The following is an 18,895-nucleotide window of genomic DNA, read 5'->3' on the forward strand; positions in this document are numbered from 1 at the left end:
AAACCTAAACAAATTATACTTGAAAACATGTATATTAGAGAGTAGGTTTTCTTTCTCCATTTTCCAGTGCCTGACATGGTCAAGCCTGTGTAGCTATGTAAGAAGAGCTCAGTGCCCAGATGGGAAGGGGTTGTTGGGATCCATTTGGGACCTTATTAGAGTCAAACTCAGGCTTCTTCGATTTATGGATACAATGAACGATAACATTCACAAGATATAAAAATACCCTTAGAAGATTTCCAAGGAGGGTCACAGGAGGCCTGCCAAGTCTCTCCTTCAGCCTCTGGAAGGAGTTGTGCCCTTGTGAGGCCCAACCATGACCAGAGGAGGGAGAAATGCAGTAGAAAACAGCAAAACGTTCATCACTCACTTGTCCTGGGACTCAATATACACGTAGAGATGAGGCTCGAAACACTTGGAAACAATGCCATGAAATGGATTGTCTGGGGCTTTCGGCTTCTTTGGCTGTAAAGGGGGGAAAAAAGAAGAAAGCAAGCTACACTTGAGCTATCTTTGCAAGTTTTCAAGCAGTTTCAAAGAATACATCCCTTCAAAGTTTACTCCTGACGTAGATAAGAAGCACTCAATGTAACTGAACTGGGGCTGTGTCTTGCATTATGATTCACGCCAGTTTGTGAACAATGAGCCATCACTGACTTGCCTTGGATGGTGAAAGATTTACTGCTACTCTGATAACACATGTGCTTTCAATCTGGAAGCTATTCATCATCCGACTGATGTTTTAAAATTTTAAATCCTAGCTAATAACAGTACCTTATTTATATTTGTACAGTGCTTTAGAATTTATAAAGTGCTTTCATGTGATCTATTTTTGACAGCCTCCATTTAGTGACTGTTTTTTTTTTTTTTAAAGATTTTATTTATTTATTTGACAGAGAGAGAGAGAGAGAGAACAAGTACGCAGAGAGGCAGGCAGAGGGAGAGGGAGAAGCAGGCTCCCCGCTGAGCAGGGAGCCTGATGCGGGGCTCGATCCCAGGACCCTGGGATCATGACCCGAGCCGAAGGCAGCCACTTAACCGACTGAGCCACCCAGGCGCCCCTAGTGATTGTTTTTATGGACCAAGCACTTTAACATGAAATAACATCTCATCTATTTCTCACAACAACCCTCGGTGTAGGAATTATTACTACTATTTCACACCTAAAAAAAGGAAGGCTCAGAGGGTTTTAGCAGCCTGCCCAAAGGCACACGGCCTGAACTCTTTCTATTATAACACTGCTTTGCCGTGATGGTTCCCAGACTGTTGAATTGCACTGATGAGTAAATGCAAGAAGAAGAACGGTAAAGGACCAACATAGCATTGCTAACTTTTTGTTTTGCCACTTTCCATTCTCGCGAGTCCCTAAGAGTATTTTACACCCAAACATTTTATCGGGAGAAAATAGCAGCATGAGGGCAGTCCTTCCTATGAAAAGACAGTTGGTGACCTTATACCAGATAAATATATATATAGACAGACAGACAGATAGACAGGCAGGCAGGCAGGCGGGCTGTTTTGTCTTTATTGTTTGCCTTGGACCACTGTAAAACAGGGCCAGCACTGGTCCTCAGTTGATACCTAAAAACCGCTGATATACAGGACATCTAGGTAGGCAAGCATTTAAAAACTCTATTGGCTTCCTAATTCTTTTTCCAAAATATCTAAAAAATAAGCGAAGATCTGCCTACATATCTCTTTCTATTTCTAAAAAAAGTCAATTCTATTTATCATCAAATGCCAACAAAAGGATCCTGAGCCCTTGCTGGGGTTGATACTAGAGTACAATTTGGGCATAAATTGATACCCACAGCATACTTGCTGGATTGAACTGTTCATATCTTTTTTTTTTTTTTTAAAGATTTTATTTATTTATTTGAGACAGAGAGAATGAGATACAGAGAGCATGAGAGGGAGGAGGGTCAGAGGGAGAAGCAGACTCCCTGCCGAGCAGGGAGCCCGATGCGGGACTCGATCCCGGGACTCCAGGATCATGACCTGAGCCGAAGGCAGTCGCTTAACCAACTGAGCCCCATATCTTTTAATAAACATAAGAAAAACTAAGCTCCTAATGACAAACAGAATAATGATTCCCTTCTCCTAGTAACTTCTAAAAATAAAACACTGTAATGGTTAAAAGCATCTGTAAAATCTGGAAATGAACACCAAAAATTAAATGTCAACCTTAGACATATCCCTTTCAATCTCCTGTTTAGCTCTCTCCCCTCATCACCTTCGGAGTGTTCCATGTCTTTAAGTTTTTTTGCAAGATTTTTAGAAACTCTGGTCTAAAATAATTACAATCAGGCTATTTTCCTTATCATCCAGAAGCTACCGCCAAAGTCAGGTCTGAGACTGAGCCCACAAGAGACTCCCCAGCCTGGGTTCACTGAGTTTGAACTGGCTGGATCCAAAGTTCCACTTCATTTCACAGATACCCTGGGAGTTTCTCCCACACTCCCATCAGTTTAAAATGGCGAATCCATGATGTAGTACAATGGCTGTGTAGGGGTGGTGCTTACCTAATTGTTCTATATTTTCTGAATCAGTTATCTATTTTTTTATTATTTCATTCTTTTCAATAAGGTGATTGTTAAATGAATAGACAAATGTGATTTGTCTAACTTATATAAGACCAGATACCCTGATTTTATTTTATTATTATTATTTTTAAAAAAATTTATTTATTTATTTGACAGAGAGAGAGAGATAGTGAGAGCAGGAACACAAGCAGGGGGAGTGGCAGAGGGAGAAGCAGGCTTCCCGCGGAGCAGGGAGCCCGATGTGGGGCTCGATCCCAGGACCCTGGGATCATGACCCAAGCCGAAGGCAGATGCTTAACGACTGAGCCACCCAGGCGCCCATGATATCCTGATTTTAGAATTGAAAACTATAGCCACAATACCCAGGTATCTTTTTATTAATAAAATATAGTCATTGTAAGGATTATAATTATCCCCTTTATTTATATTTTCTTCTTGTGCCAAAAATATTCACATGTCTACAGGATAGCTTCTGGGAATTATAAATTGGGAGTTTATATAATACAAAATGTTGTCATGTTTTAAATCAACATATTTTAAATCAAGTATTTTGTATTTGGCTTTGTTTACCAATTTATGTGCAATTTTCCAATTACTGACATTGTTTTAGTTTATCACCTTAGAATGGCTACATTATGAAATTTAAGCTCTATAAATTAGATAGTAGTACTGTTCTGATATTACATTTTCTAATTTTGATCTGTGGTAATTTAAGTGAATGGCCTTCCTGTTAGGAAATACATATAGAAATATTTAGAGGTAAAGGACATGATATATGCTAATTTACAAACTATTCCAAAAGAGAGAGAGATAGAGAGGGAGAGCGAAGACAGGGAAAGAGAGAGAGAGGGAGGAGGAATGGGGGTGGAAAAAAGGGAAATGGTAAAGTAAATGTAGCAAAATGTTAACAACTGGTAAACCCAGGTAAAAGATATTTGAGAGTTCTTGTAATATTCTTAAAACTCTTCTCTAATTTAGGTATTTTCTTTTAAAAAAGTAAAAAATAACAACAAAAAGCTTGGGAGATGGGTGCCAACGGCCTGGCAGATAACCCCAGAGACAACTGTGGAGCACTCAAGCAAGGGCACGTCACCAACACTTTGGACAGTCTGGAGGGCAGCAGTGTGGGAAAACACGGGCATTTGTGCTTGAGTAAAATAGGGCTTAGAATCAATTTCACGGTTTTTTTTTTTTTTAAAGATTTTATTTATTTATTTGAGAGAGAGAGAATGAGAGACAGCACGAGAGGGAAGGGGATTAGAGGGAGAAGCAGACCCCCCCACCGAGCAGGAAGCCCGATGTGGGACTTGATCCCGGGACTCCAGGATCATGAGCCGAGCTGAAGGCAGTCGCTTAACCAACTGAGCCACCCAGGCACCCTCAATTTCACGGTTTTAACAACACACTATAGTTATGGTAGCTGTCACCACTGCGGGAAGCTGAGAGATGGGTACACGGGACCTCTCTGTACTCTGCAACTACTTATGAGTTTATAATTATTTCAAAACACAAAGTTTTTTTTAAAAAGTGGTACAGGAAAATTGGACTCTGAACGTGAAGTGGTTTTAGGAATATCTTAACCTATTTATTTTGCTCCTATTTTCCTTTTTACGTATGTGCAAGGGTGATATACAATAAAAATCTGGGTCTACAGAAGTCTGAGGAGCTCATTCAGAATATGTATAAGAGACAGATTCTAAGTGATAAAAGAAAACAGCTCCATCCTGTTCCAATGAAGTCATCTCGGCCAGTCTTCCCCAGACCGTGTGCTTGATAAGGCCCCGCGGAGCACTCTGAAGTTGGCACCCAGAGAGCTGCATCATCATACTGTGGCTGTCCCAGCCCTACGGGCAGGTGACCACTCCACCCCACCTCTGCCCACTAATGCCACTCTGGGCGGTGAGGGGACACCCTACACCACAGCTCCAGGTCCCTTGTGTGAGCTGGAAGCAAAAGGGGAACAATGGGAGGGACTGCCCCAAGTTTCCTTTTTGCCTTTTTCCCACAGGGCTGCCTCCAGCCTAGCTGCTTGGTGACTGTGCTCCGATGTAGATAAGAGGTGCTGGAATTTCAGCTTACACTGGCGTCTCCCTGTGCATCGTCTGGCTCCCCAAAGGGTTGAGTCTCTGCTGAAAGAACATCCAAAGGCATTTAGCAGTAGCATTTGGGCTGCCTGTCTGAGTGTGTGAATTCTATCCAAAAGCCGCAGATGTTTCAGTTATTTCCTCCCGGAGTTTGAGGGAATAATAGAAGGTTACTGTTGTCACAGTAAGGAGCTCTGCAGCTGGCCCCATTTCCTTTTATTACCATCCAATGTAAACAGATTAAATCTAACTGCTTGGATCACCAGAAGGGTACATTTTTAAACCAGAAATTCCTTATTTCTTCTCCCTTTTTCTTCGAGCACCCTCAGTCCCCTTTCAGATGCCATTTTTTCATCCCTGGGAGTGTGTTGGCAACTGGTGGCTCAAACTAAATACCTTTTCTCAAGTTCACACTCCTTTCTCAACAGCCTACGCTGCAGGAGTGAGCAGGGAGGGACCCTGCCCTTGAGGGCCAACTGTCCACTTACTGCAGTGACACAATGGGTTGGGTAACCCCAGACGACCGCTGGGGGCCTTCCCCCACACCTCTGGCTCAGCTCACCCCTAGCTTCCTGTGGACTTCCTCCCTAAGAACCCACGGGGCTCCTGCGCTTCCTGTAAACCCAACTCCAGAAGCCAGTAAGCAGCCGGGAAGAGGGAGATCCTGGAGCTGCCCCCTAATGGACAACAAGCAAGACAAGTGCTGGGGAGGCTGCAGGAGGCTGGGGATGGTGTCCAGGTGTCATTGCTAACAAGTAACAACCAGCGAAACTGCAGGTGGGTCACCTAGTACAGGGGTTTTTGATACCTTTTTTAAAACAGATCTCAAACCCTTGTCTCGAAAGAAATTTTACCTGGAATTCCATGATAAAAGTGACTCAGAACAGAACTGCTCTGTTTGGAGGGAGTCAGAGCCCTGGTCTCCTCCCAACACCCCACAATGACATGTGATGGGGCACCAAGGAATATAGTTTGAAAACCACGGGCTTTGTCTAAAGATGAAAACACGAGGCAAGTCTAGAGAGAGTAAAAACCTACCACGTAGGCAGTTAATGGCAGACCAGAGTCTGCCTCTGCTTTACCCCTGTATCCATGTTCTGTGTCCTTAGAATGAGCAGTCTTGGTCCTTACAACAATAACCTCTAGCTTCCAGGATGAGCAAAAAGTTCCATGAGAGAGACAAATCATATTTTATCTAGTAAACACAATATGTAGTAATGGGGGCCTCTATATAATCCAGTTTAATGATATCCAGAGATGACTAGCTGAAGGGCTAACTTTTCATGCCAGCACAAGGACAACGACGGCCACCAGCACTGGGAAGACACAAGGCCCTGAACACGGTACTACAACCCAATGCAAGCTCAAAGGGTGCAGGTGATGGAGTGTGGGTGGAAGACACACCAGAAGAATGAGCTCTACATCCAGATTCCTTTCTCCCCAAATGCAAGATGCATTTCTTTAGTTAGAAGAAATCTTTTGTTATCTCCCACACTAGCTGGTATGATGGCTTTAAATCAATTATAGCTAATCCCACAGATCTCTGGGATATAGCCATAAGGCATCCTTCCATTTTTATCCATTCACCTGTATTCATGGGGTTCGTTTCTGTGACCTCCTCTTTTCACTGAGACAGCCCGGTGTAGTACAAGAGCTCCATGGTGGGAATTCTAGTCTCTTGACTTCTAGACCTTGCTTCCAGTCCTAGCTCGTCCATGCCCAAACTCTGTGACCCTGGGCAAATCACTTAACCTCTCTGAGCTGCACACACTGTAGCTCATATAAAATCCCTATAAAATGAGAGGCAGGCATTGGGAAGACGAAATGAAATAAAGCACATTAAAGACTTTGAAACTATAAAGCCCATAAAAATGTGGGGTATCCACGTTATTACAATTATTTCATCAGTGGAGCAGACACATTTTACTGCATCACTTCAGAACTGCTCCTGGAAATGCTGTTCTCTGGGCTCCTGCCATGATTGTACACCTACCCTCTCCGTGTGAGGAATGCAGGCAAGTTCGTGGCTATGGGGTTCCCAGGCTGGTCTTCCCGGCCAGCCTCCCTTTCGGTGGTGTCTGGAGCAAAACAGCACTATAAAATAACCCCCGAGCAGCCAAGTGTAGAAAATTAAAAAGAAGGATCACTAATCCAGACAGGAAAAGGCCTGATTTATTGCTCTAACCACTCTGTCATAAAATGGCAATGAAACAAAAACACCATTCTATAGGATGAAGGGAGAGGAAATTTAGAGTTGGATAGAAAATCCGAAGGAAATGAAAGTGCTAGTGTGCTCTGAAAAGTAACTCTCCAAATATGCCAGTGGTCACCTTGATGTTTCCAGGCCTCCGCGATGCCTTCCAGACCTCAAGTGCTCAGCTTGCACTGAGTGGAGGCCTCTCCTAGCTGATGGTGCTGAGAATTCCACCGGGGATCCTCGAGCCTCTCTCATGTCATCACCGGCCAGATGAGAACCCAACCAAGAGTTAGGCTGGCAGGTGCACGAGATGATGAATGAGGCAGGCAGGGTTCTGCCGCCGCACTGCATGGACCAATTAAGCTTGTGTGGGCTGCTCGTTTCAGCGGGGAAGTTCTTTGGGAACAGAGGTTGGCAGGAAAGGCTGCTCTCTCTACTCCGTTTTCAAAATGCACCTTCAGATAAGGGCTTTCTATAAAGACCACTGAAGTTGTAATCTCTGAACGTGCTCAATGGCCAAAGGGCCATGTGTAGAGGGGGAAGACCCATTTTCAGAAGCAAACGTTTGGTAGGAGGCACATGGAAAGGCAACCTGGACTTACCTGATCTAAATCTCCTTTCTCTATTGCCAGTTCCTCCATCTCTGGTGCTGGCTCATCTTCCAGGAAGGGATTGGTGGATGGGGGTGGAGACTCAAGTTTTTTCTGCTAAGAAGATGAGAGAAAGAGGTTAAGTATTTTCTGAGCATATTCTTAATACCTTTCCCCATTGATCTGCTTTTTCCGAGTCTCTCCAACCCCTAAATCATGAAATCTAAATCTGATCTAATGAGCAAGGACTGAGACAACACGGACCACACTCTTACCTCCCAGCCTTCATACTATTTCCCATCTTCCTGAAACCTACTGCCTACCCCACCCCAATCCCAATCTGGCTAAAATTCTCATTCATCCTTCAGCCCTCAAATTAGAAGTCCCTTCTTCTGGGAAGCCTTCCCCATCTCTTAAGTTTGGGACAGATGTCCCTGCTACATGTTTCCATCCCACCCAGTATGTCTATCTACCCAGGTATTTATTAAAATATCGCAACTGTCCATTTATTTGTCTTGTCCCCACTAGATTCCATGATGGCGAGGGATCATGTCTGTCTTGTTCCCCTTCCTATATCTGGGTGCCTGGCATTTCCTAGCTGCTCCCTAAATATGAAAGAATCAAAATGCTGGATGGGATGGAATTCAAGAACAAACTATAAAGCTAATCTTAATCTTATGTGTTCTAGATTATAGACAGAAGTCTCTTCCCGAATAAGTCTCATTACAACAAGCACAACAGAATCTCCTTGGGAAAGATTAGTTCTCAGGACCTGATTCTGACCACTCTTTTAGCACATGTCATTGAGTGGGACCACAGGCTGGAGTGGGAAAGCTGGGGGCAGGAGGTGTGGATTTTAGCTCCAACTCTGCAGCGCTGGCCAATTGCCTAACTTCTCCTGGCCACAGCAGCCTCATCTGTTGCACAAGGTTGCAGTTATAGGATTACCAGAAGAATCAGATGTAATGAAGGGTGCAGAAAAAAAAAGGGGGGGGGCTGCGAAAGGCAGCAAGGAGCACATGACACGTATAAGGGACACTGGTGATGATAACTCAGTGCAGCAACAGAATCGAGGCAGCTCCTGGGAATTTTTTGTGCAAATTTGGCCCCAAGATGTTGTTTATGCCAGGGAGCTAAAAGAAAACTAAGTGGACAAGGAGGAGAAAAGGGATTGGCTGGTGCTGGGGATGAGGGGAAGGGTCAAAAAATGGCTCTTTGCAATGTCCACAATAGCCAAACTATGGAAAGAGCCAAGATGTCCATCAACAGATGAATGGATAAAGAAGAGGTGGTGTATATATACAATGGAATATTATGCAGCCATCAAAAAACCCCCCAAAATCTTGCCATTTGCAATGATGTGGATGGAACTAGAGGGTATTATGCTAAGCGAAATAAGTCAATCAGAGAAAGACAAGTATCATATGATCTCACTGATATAAGGAATTCTTAATCTCAGGAAACAAAGGAGTGGTGGGGGGTGGGAAGGATGGGGTGGCTGGGTGGAAGACATTGGGGAGGGTATGTGCTATGGTGAGCACTGTGAATTGTGTAAGACTGATGAATCACAGACCTGTACCTCTGAAACAAATAATACATTATATGTTAAAAAAAAAAAAAGAAGATAGTAGGAAGGGAAAAATGAAGGGGGGGAATTGGAGGGGGAGATGAACCATGAGAGACGATGGACTCTGAAAAACAAATTGAGGGTTCTAGAGGGGAGGGGGGTGGGGGGATGGGTTAGCCTGGTGATGGGTATTAAGGAAGGCACGTACTGAATGGAGCACTGGGTGTTATACGCAAACAATGAATCATGGAACACTACATCAAAAACTAATGATGATTAACATAACATAATAAAATAAAAAAAATTAAAAAAAAAAGAAATGGCTCTTTGGAGACAAGAAGCCAGGTGGAAAGGGTGTTTCTAAATGTACTTGTGACACTTTTGCATGTATCAGCAGAGCAACTTCAACTAACCCCTAAGCCAAGAGGGACAGCACATGGACTGTAGTGTGAATGACTTTATCAAGTGCCAGGACACCAGCTGAAGATATACCAAGAAACAAAAAAAGAAAAAGAAAAAGAACAAAACTAACAAAAACAATCCAGAAAAATATGAAAAACTTAAACACAAAAAACACAAACCATTCTGGTGTCTGGTTTAGGCTTTAAGACCATTCTGCTTACACTCATGTAAACTACTTAATTTTCGGCCCAAACACTTGGATGCTGTTATGTTGCCAGATAAGGACTCAGTGTATGAAGAAAGCCTTGTGATCAATGCATTAGGTCAAGGTAGTCATTAGTAGGACAGTGATTTTTCTGGTATCCTGCTGAGAAACAATATGGTCTAACAACAAAGCAAATATTTAAAATTTATACACTCTGGGATGCCTGAGTGGCTCAGTTGGTTAAGCGACTACCTTCGGCTCAGGTCATGATCCTGGAGTCCCAGGATTGAGTCCCGCTTTGGGCTCCCTGCTCAGCAGGGAGTCTGCTTCTCCCTCTGACCCTCCCCCACCTCATGCTCTCTCTCAAATAAATAAATAAAATCTTTAAAAAAAATAAAATTTATACACTCTGAACTTTGGCTTGCTTTGCCTGATATGGGAAAAAAAAATCCCTACAAACTTAAAGCGAAATAATTTATTTTTAGAATTAGGATATTTTTGGGGCACCTGGGTGGCTCAGTTGGTTAAGCATCTGCCTTTGGCTCAGGTCATGATCTCAGGGTTCTGGGATCGAGTCCACGTCGGGCTCCATGCTCCGCGGGGAGCCTGCTTCTCCCTCTCCCTACTGTTCCCCCTGCTTGTGCTCTCTCTCTGTCATATAAATAAATCAAATCTTTAAAAAAATCAGGCTATTTTTAGAAAGCAAGGTATCTTTGAAAACAATATTTCTTTTTTTTTTTTTAAGATTTATTTATTTATTTATTTACAAGGTTATGCCACCACCATCCCAACTATCCAATTCCAGGACATTTCCATTGCCCCCAAAAAACCCCTCCCCACCATAGCAGCCACTTCCAGTTTCCTCCTTCCCCCAGCCCCAGCCAGTTAATCTACTTTCTTTTTGGATTTGCCTCTTCTGGACGTTTCATATAAATGGATTCCTATACTATGTGGCCTTCTGTGCCTGGCTTTCTTCACTTAGCATAGTAATTTTGAGGCTCACCTGTAGTATGGCATGTATTAGTACTTTAGTCCTTTTTTTTTTTTTTCTTTTTTTTTTGGATTTTATTTATTTATTAGAGAGAGAATGAGAGACAGAGAGCACGAGAGGGAAGAGGGCAGAGGGAGAAGCAGACCCCCTGCTGAGCAGGGAGCCCGATGCGGGACTCGATCCCGGGACTCCAGGATCATGACCTAAGCCGAAGGCAGTCGCTTAACCAACTGAGCCACCCAGGCGCCCCTCTCTCTCCTTTTTCTGATAGACAAATTATCTGAAGAGTGAAGATGATTTATAACTAAACTTAGTATTTTCTAAAACCCTTAATATTTTAAAATTGTGATATATAATTAACATCAAATTCACCATGTTAGGTGATGTACAACTGAGTGATTTTCAGTATGTTCACAAGGCTGTGCCACCATCCCCACCATCCAATCCCAGAATCTTTTTACCCCAAAGGAAGCCCCATATCCATTAGGTATCACTTCCAATCCTCTCCTTCCCCTAATCCGTGGCAACTCCTAATCCACTTACTGTCTCTATGAATTTGCCTATTCTGGACATTTCATGTACAAGTGGCCTTTTGTGTCTGGCTTCTTTCACTTTGTATAGTGTTTTCGAGGTTCATCTTGTGTCATGTGTCAGTATTTCAGTCCTTTTTTTGGCTGAATAATATTCCAATGCATGGATATACTACATTTTGCTTAGCCATTTGTCCATTAGAAGACATGTGGGTTGTTTCTACTTTTTGGCTATTGTGAATAGTGCTGCCATGAACATTCATGTACAAGTGTTTGTATGAACACAGGAGAATTTTCAATTCTCTTGAGTATATACCTAGGAGGAAGCATATAGTACTCTGAAAAACAGTTTCAGATTGCTGTGCCTTTTTTTTTTTTTTAACCTGGCAGAGTTATCCCTTTATATTAGGCATTGCTCTGCTAGCACCATGAATTGCAGAAAACAAACAGTAACTATTCTGAATCTTTACAAACCATCACTAACATCAAGACTCAGTGCTGGGAGACTAAGTAGGTGCGTTCATAAGAGACAAGAATACAGAAAACAGTTTAAAACAGAGGCTATCTTTTTTTTTTTTTTAAAGATTTATTTATTCATTTGAGAGAGCAAGAATGAGAGAGAGTACATGAGAGGGGGGAGGGTCAGAGGGAGAAGCAGACTCCTCGCCGAGCAGGGAGCCCGACGCGGGACTCGATCCCGGGACTCCAGGATCATGACCTGAGCCAAAGGCAGTTGCTTAACCAACTGAGCCACCCAGGCGCCCTAAAACAGAGGCTATCTTAAATTTGAAAAACTCATACTTTTTGGCCCTATAATTCAACATACTTGTATCATAAGAAAATAATCTCCAATGTGAACAAAAATGTGTTCGCTGTGGCCTTGTTTATAATAGTGAAAAAATGACAAGTGCTTAAGGGCCCAACAAGAAAAGGATATTTAGGGAAATTCTGGACCATCTCAAATATAATGACTGAGAAACCACTTAAGATAGGGACATATGAAGAAAAGTAAGCTATAAAACTGTATTTACGCATCATACATAAAAATAAACTCAATATGGATCAAAGATCTAAATATAAGAGCAGAAACTATATAACTCTTAGAATAAAGTATAGGTAAATGCTTGTGACCTTGGGGATGATACCAAAACTCAAATAACAAAAGAAAAAAAAATAGAAAAGTAGGATTTCATCAAAATGGAAAACTTTTGTATATCAAAGGACACTATCAAAAAAGTTAAAAGACAACCCACAGAATGGTAGAAAATATTTACAAATCGTGTACCTGAAAAATGATAGAATATATCTAGAAAATATATATTTTTTAAGATTTTGTTTACTTTTTGACAGAGAGAGACACAGTGAGAGAGGGAACACAAGCAGGGCGGAGTGGGAGAGGGAGAAGCAGACTTCCCACAGAGCAAGGAGCCTGATGCGGGGCTCAATCCCAGGACCCTGGGATCATAACCTGAGCCAAAGGCAGACGCTTAACGACTGAGCCACCCAGGTGCCCCTAGAAAATATTCTTTAAAAACATTCCCACAACTCAACAATAAAAAAGACAAACAAGCCAGGGATGCCTGGGTGGCTCAGTCAGTTAAGTCAGGTCCTAATCTCTGGGTTCAAGCCTCATGCTACTTAAAAAAAAAGACAAACAACCTAACTAATGGGAAAAGGACTTGAGCAGACATCTCTCCAAGAAGATGGCCAATAAGCACATAAAAAAGATGTCTAATGTTATTAGTCATTAAGAAAACGCACATCAAAACAACCACGAGAGGGGTGTCTGGGTGGCTCAGTTGGTTAAGCATCCAACTCTTGATTTCGACTCAGGTCATGATCTTAGGGTCATAAGATCAAGCCCCACGTTGGACTCCATGCTCAGGGGAGAGTCTGAGAGATTCTCTCTCTTCTTCTCCCTCTGCCCCTCCCCCCTGCTCTCACGCTTTCTCTCTAAAATAAAAACAAACCTTAAAAAAAAAACACCCCACCACGAGATACTACCTTACATCCATGAAGATGGTTGTAATAATAATTTAAAAAAGAAAATAAATATTGGCAAAGATGTGGAAAAATCAAAACTTTCCTACACTGCTGGTGAGAATGTAAAATGGTACCGCTGCTATGGAAAACAATGGCGGTTCCTCAAACATAGAGTTACCACGTGACACAGCAATTCAGCAATTCCACTCCTGGGTGTACTCCCAGAACTGAAAAGAGATACTTATACAAAAACTTGTACATGAATGCCTGTAGCATTATAAAAGCCAAAAAGTGGAAACAACTCAAATGTCTATTAAGGGATAAGTGGCTAAACAAAATGCAAACCCAAACGATGGAATATGAGTCAGCCATAAAAAGGACTAAAGTAGGGTGCCTGGGTGGCTCAGTTGGTTAAGCGACTGCCTTCGGCTCAGGTCATGATCCTGGAGTCCCGGGATCGAGTTCCACATCGGGCTCCCTGCTCAGCAGGGAGTCTGCTTCTCCCTCTGCCCTCTTCCCTCTCGTGCTCTCTGTCTCTCATTCTCTCTCTAATAAATAAATAAAATCCAAAAAAAAAAGAAAAAAAAAAAAAGGACTAAAGTACTAATACATGCCATACTACAGGTGAGCCTCAAAATTACTATGCTAAGTGAAGAAAGCCAGGCACAGAAGGCCACATAGTATAGGAATCCATTTATATGAAACGTCCAGAAGAGGCAAATCCAAAAAGAAAGTAGATTAACTGGCTGGGGCTGGGGGAAGGAGGAAACTGGAAGTGGCTGCTATGGTGGGGAGGGGTTTTTTGGGGGCAATGGAAATGTCCTGGAATTGGATAGTTGGGATGGTGGTGGCATAACCTTGTAAATATACTAAAAACAACTGAATTGTATACTTTATTTTTGGGGGTGGGGGAGGGGCAGAGGGAGAGAGAGAACCTCAAGCAGACTCTACACCATGGATGCGGGGCTCAATCTCACAACCCTGAGACCATAACCTGAGCCAAAATCAAGAGTCAGATGTTTAACCGACTGAGCCATGCAGGCGCCCCTGAATTGTACACTTTAAATGTGTGCATTATTGAAATTTTGTTATATGAATTATATTTCAATTTAAAAAATGTATTTTCTTTATTTTTAGATAGGCTCCATGCCCAGCCCCAATGTGGGGCTTGACCTCATGACCCTAAGATCAAGACCTGAGCTGAAATCAAGAGTTGGATGCTTAAGTGACTGAGCCACCCAGGCGTCCCTAAAAAATGTATTTTAAAAGTGCAATTTCAGGGGCGCCTGGGTGGCTCAGTCGGTTGAGTGTCTGACTCTTGATTTCAGCTCAAATCATGATCTCAGGGTCATGAGATTAAGGCCCACGTTGGGCTCCATGTTCAGTGAGGTGTCTGCTTGAGATTCTCTTTCCCTCTGCCCCTTCTCCCCCCACCCCGCTCTCTCTCTCTCTCAAATAAATCTTTTTTAAAAAGTGCAATTTCAACTTTATAAAACGAACACACCAAAATCCTCATCTCTGAATGATGTTTTCTCTTGTCTCCATTCTTGCTATAATTTCTACCTTTCCTACCTTGACCACGTATTACTTTCTTCTCAGAAACAAATTAACAGAAGTTAATCTCCTCTTAGGATGTTATTCAAATGAAGGAATACATTCCTTCACCATTAAAGGAGAGCTATTTCCTTGTTCAGGACAGAAGTCATCCTACTGTGGCAGAAGTGCTGAGACCTTGCCCCTCCCCCACTTGCACAGTCTCCCTGACTCAGGTGTTAAGCTGCTGGAAGAATGAGGTACAGGGCAAGCCACTCTGGGTGGGCTTTCTTACGTAGTGAGCCTTCGGCAAACACTCTTATGCTCAAACTGCATGGTTGAAAATTACACCTATAGCTTATATATTTATAATGTAATTTTAAAAACCAGGCAAATATAAATGTATACTAAAATGACCCCTCTAAGCCAAAGGATGATTCTATTTAGAAAGGCAATTTATGCAATGGCCAAGAGGGGAAATCCAGCTGCATGAAATGGGAAAATTTTCAATTTATTTATTAAAAAGATTTTATTCTTTTAAAAAATTTTTTATTATGTTATGTTAGTCACCATACAATACATCATTAGTTTTTGATGTAGTGTTCCATGATTCATTGTTTGTGTATAACACCCAGTGCTCCATGCAATACGTGGCCTCCTTAATACCCATCATCGGGCTAGCCCATCCCCCCCACCTCCCCCTTCCCTCTAAAACCCTCAGTTTGATTCCTGGAGTCCACAGTCTTCCATGGTTCGTCTCCCCCTCTGATTCACCCCCCTTCATTTTTCCCTTCCTTCTCCTAATGTCCTCCATGCTATTCCTTATGTTCCACAAATAAGTGAAACCATATGATAACTGTCTTTCTCTGCTTGACTTATTTCACTTAGCATAATCTCCTCCAGTTCCATCCATGTTGATGCAAATATTGGGTATTCATCTTTTCTGATGGCCAAGTAATATTCCACTGTATATATGGACCACATCTTCTTTATCCATTTGTCTGTTGAATAATCACTCTCAATGTGAACGGCCTAAATGCTCCCATGAAATGGCACAGGGTTGCAGATTAGATAAAAAGACAGGACCCATCCATATGCTGTCTACAGGAGGCTCATTTTTTTTTTTAAAGATTTTATTTATTTGAGAGAGAGAATGAGAGAGAGAGAGAGAGCACATGAAAGGGGGGAGGGTCAGAGGGAGAAGCAGACTCCCTGCTGAGCAGGGAGCCCGATGCGGGACTCGATCCCGGGACTCCAGGATCATGACCTGAGCCGAAGGCAGTCGCCCAACCAACTGAGCCACCCAGGCGCCCTACAGGAGACTCATTTTGAACCTAAAGATACATCCAGATTGAAAGTGAAGGGATGGAGAACCATTTTTCATGGACCTCAAAAGAAAGCTGAGGTAGCAATTCTCATATCAGACAAATTAGATTTTAAGCTAAAGACTGTAGTTAGAGATACCTAAGGACACTATATCATTTTTTTTTTTTAAAGATTTTATTTATTTATTTGACAGAAAGAAACACAGTGAGAGAGGGAACACAAGCAGGGCGGAGTGGGAGAGGGAGAAGCAGGCTTCCCGCCGAGCAGGGAGCCTGATGCGGGGCTTGATCCCAGGACCCCAGGATCATGACCTGAGCTGAAGGCAGACGCTTAATGACTAAGCCACCCAGGTGCCCCATCATTCTTAAAGGATCTATCCAACAAGAGGATCTAACAATTGTAAATATCTATGCCCCCAACATGGGAGCAGCCAACTATGTAAGCCAACTGTTAACCAAAATAAAGAGACATATTGATAATGATACGTTAATAGTAGGAGACCTCAACACTCTACTCTCAGCAACAGACAGATCATCTAAGCAGAAAATCAACAAAGAAACAAGAGCTTTGAAGGACACACTGGACCAGATGGACCTCATAGATATATACAGAACGTTCCACCCTAAAACAACAGAATACTCATTCTTCTCTAATGCACATGGAACTTTCTCCAGAATAGACCACATACTGGGTTACAAACCAGGTCTCAACCGATACCAAAAGACTGAGATTATTCCCTGCATATTCTCAGACCACAATGCTTTTTTAATAAAACTCAATTTTATTTAAAAAAAAAACCAAAAACTTCCAAATTCAGTGAGCCTGTTACAAAAACTTAACCCAACCTACTCTGCTTTCGTAGAGGTTGAATATAATGTTTACCTTGAATCTAATCATTGAGTTACTAAGAATGCATGTAGGTGTAGTTAAATCACATCCAGACATTTGCTTTTAATTTTAAGGCATTTTAATTTACAGAGTATTCTGAATCCCTCTTAAGGGCCAGGAGTTTAGGCAATTAGCAAAAAGCAATGGCAGCACTGTAAATGTGTTAGGGCTAGTACTGTAAAACAAGACAAGCCCTGTCCTTAATGTTCTTTCAGTTTCCATCTCTATCAGATGTCAAAGTCGCATGTGTCAAAAAAGAGCCAAAGACGACACATCACATTGATCAGTTAGGAGGAGTTGGACTGTAGCACAGCCTTCCAGGTGAGTTCATCATCTCTCCAGCTCACCCTAATTGTTAAATCAGTCAGCAAGGGGCTTAAAAGGATCTGAATAGTGCAGTAAGAAGGGGTGGGTGGGCCTGGGAGGGTCTTTGGTCAACATGACTCCTTGGCTGACTTATCTCTTCTAACTTTGCAAGGAATTCACAACCTTCTATGAAATTTGGCATGTGCTACAGGGTAGCAAGATATACCTTGGTTCATTCTGTAGTTTATTCTGATGCCCTGAAATAAAATGGCAACCACAAACGATTTTCCAAAAAGCAAGGCAGCACAGGGAGGAGGTAAGAAGACAAGGAACAGCAAGTCTTCAGGTGGGGTGCCAAGCAGCTAGACTGCGGTGTTAGGCCACTTGGACCCCCAGCCCAGCCCAGGCCACCTCTTCCCAGCACTGCTGGGAGCATGGTCATGGCCATGACTAATCCACCAGCGGCCCTGCTCATGAGGCCTACAGGCTGCAGGTGAAGGTGTGGCCCCACTTGGCCCACAGCAAGGTGATGGCAGGCCAGGCTCAGAGTGAACAGCACCTACAGTAAGGAGCACAGCATTTACATATTCCCAAGGCAGGGCTGCAGTGAACTGATTCTCTAAGACCTGGCCTGCCTTGTTGAGGAGACCACAGGAGTTCCGCTGCCTTTCTAGAAACTAACCTTGGAGGGAAAATCCTTAAAGGTTATGGATCAGCCACTGCCAGGACTTGGAATGCAGAATGGTTCCTGGGTCATAATAACTAGGACAAAGAGTGGTCCAGGGGAAGAGTATGATCTAAAGAAGTTGAATGATTTGGAAAAATCTGTGGAAAAGATAACTGACCATTGGTAGGGGAGTATGAAGAGTTTATGGCTTAGCAGGATTTTCTGGCCAAGGAGTTGTAATCTGAAACTTTCTGCAAACTTGATAGGGAGAAGCAACAACTGAACAATTGGAGAAATTTATAAATCAATTATGCCAGAAAATTTCCAAAACAGAAGACAGAAAAAAACAAAACAAAACAAAAAACCCGAAAAGGCTCAAGTGTTCCCAGCTGACCATGACTGACCCCACAGAGCGCAGCATGTGCCAGGAGATGGGAGGCTCAGTCCAGGAGCCTGGCCCTGCAGAGTGAGCGCAAGTGCAGAGAGCGCACGGTCCTGAGAAACAAGCATCTCCAAGCCCTCTCCTCCCTCAGACAGAAGGTGCTGACTGTGGACCAGCTGCCACTCTGACATTCCGATACCTATTTTCAAAAAAAAAAAAAAAGCGTGGTCTTCAAACAGCTCCTGCCAGTTTTTCATGGTCTGTACATGGTTATCCTGTTCAATAGGCTCACCTTGTCCAGAGGGAGCCTTCCTGGCCCACATTACTCTACCTCTTTGGGCCTGTGAGGCATTTCCTAGCACAAACAAGATGTGATGTGTCCTGGCACACATCCAAGTTTACAGGCTATCCTGGTCATCAGATACAACAGGGCCATTTGTTCCCCTGTAATCCTATAGCTCCCTAAATGTAAAAGCAAAATCACCAGGAAGTAGGGCCCAGCCAAGGGAGGAGACGAAGGGTTCAAAACAGGTGTTTGGCACTAATGTTATCCAAGCAGCCTTGATTGGGATCTATTTGCCATACGGTTAACTGGAATACTGGCTTACAGAACCCATCCTTAGGCTCCTCTGACCCTGCCCAGCTGGAAGCCATGGGCGCACAGGGGCACACTCCCAGGTGGGGTCTATGCTCAATGCTTA

General features: G+C 42.9%; 1 protein-coding gene across 5 annotated transcripts in view; it reads right to left on the reverse strand.

The window, feature by feature from the left end:
- The window catches only part of VPS53 (VPS53 subunit of GARP complex), a 141,018-nt gene that overhangs the window by 60,094 nt on the left and 62,029 nt on the right, over nucleotides 1-18,895 (reverse strand). For 4 of the 5 annotated variants that reach the window (XM_035027614.1, XM_035027617.1, XM_035027616.1 and 1 more), the window contains 2 exons: nucleotides 7,427-7,531; nucleotides 371-465 (listed from right to left, as the gene is read on the reverse strand). In XM_035027614.1, coding sequence (XP_034883505.1) covers nucleotides 371-465; nucleotides 7,427-7,531 — 200 coding nt within the window. The remainder of the gene's footprint in view (nucleotides 1-370; nucleotides 466-7,426; nucleotides 7,532-18,895) is intronic. The other variant, XM_035027615.1, reaches the window with a different exon arrangement.

Source organism: Mirounga leonina, unplaced genomic scaffold (genome assembly GCF_011800145.1).
Source record: "Mirounga leonina isolate KUSES-001 unplaced genomic scaffold, KU_Mleo_1.0 Mir_200, whole genome shotgun sequence".
In the NCBI taxonomy this organism is placed as follows: domain Eukaryota; kingdom Metazoa; phylum Chordata; class Mammalia; order Carnivora; family Phocidae; genus Mirounga; species Mirounga leonina.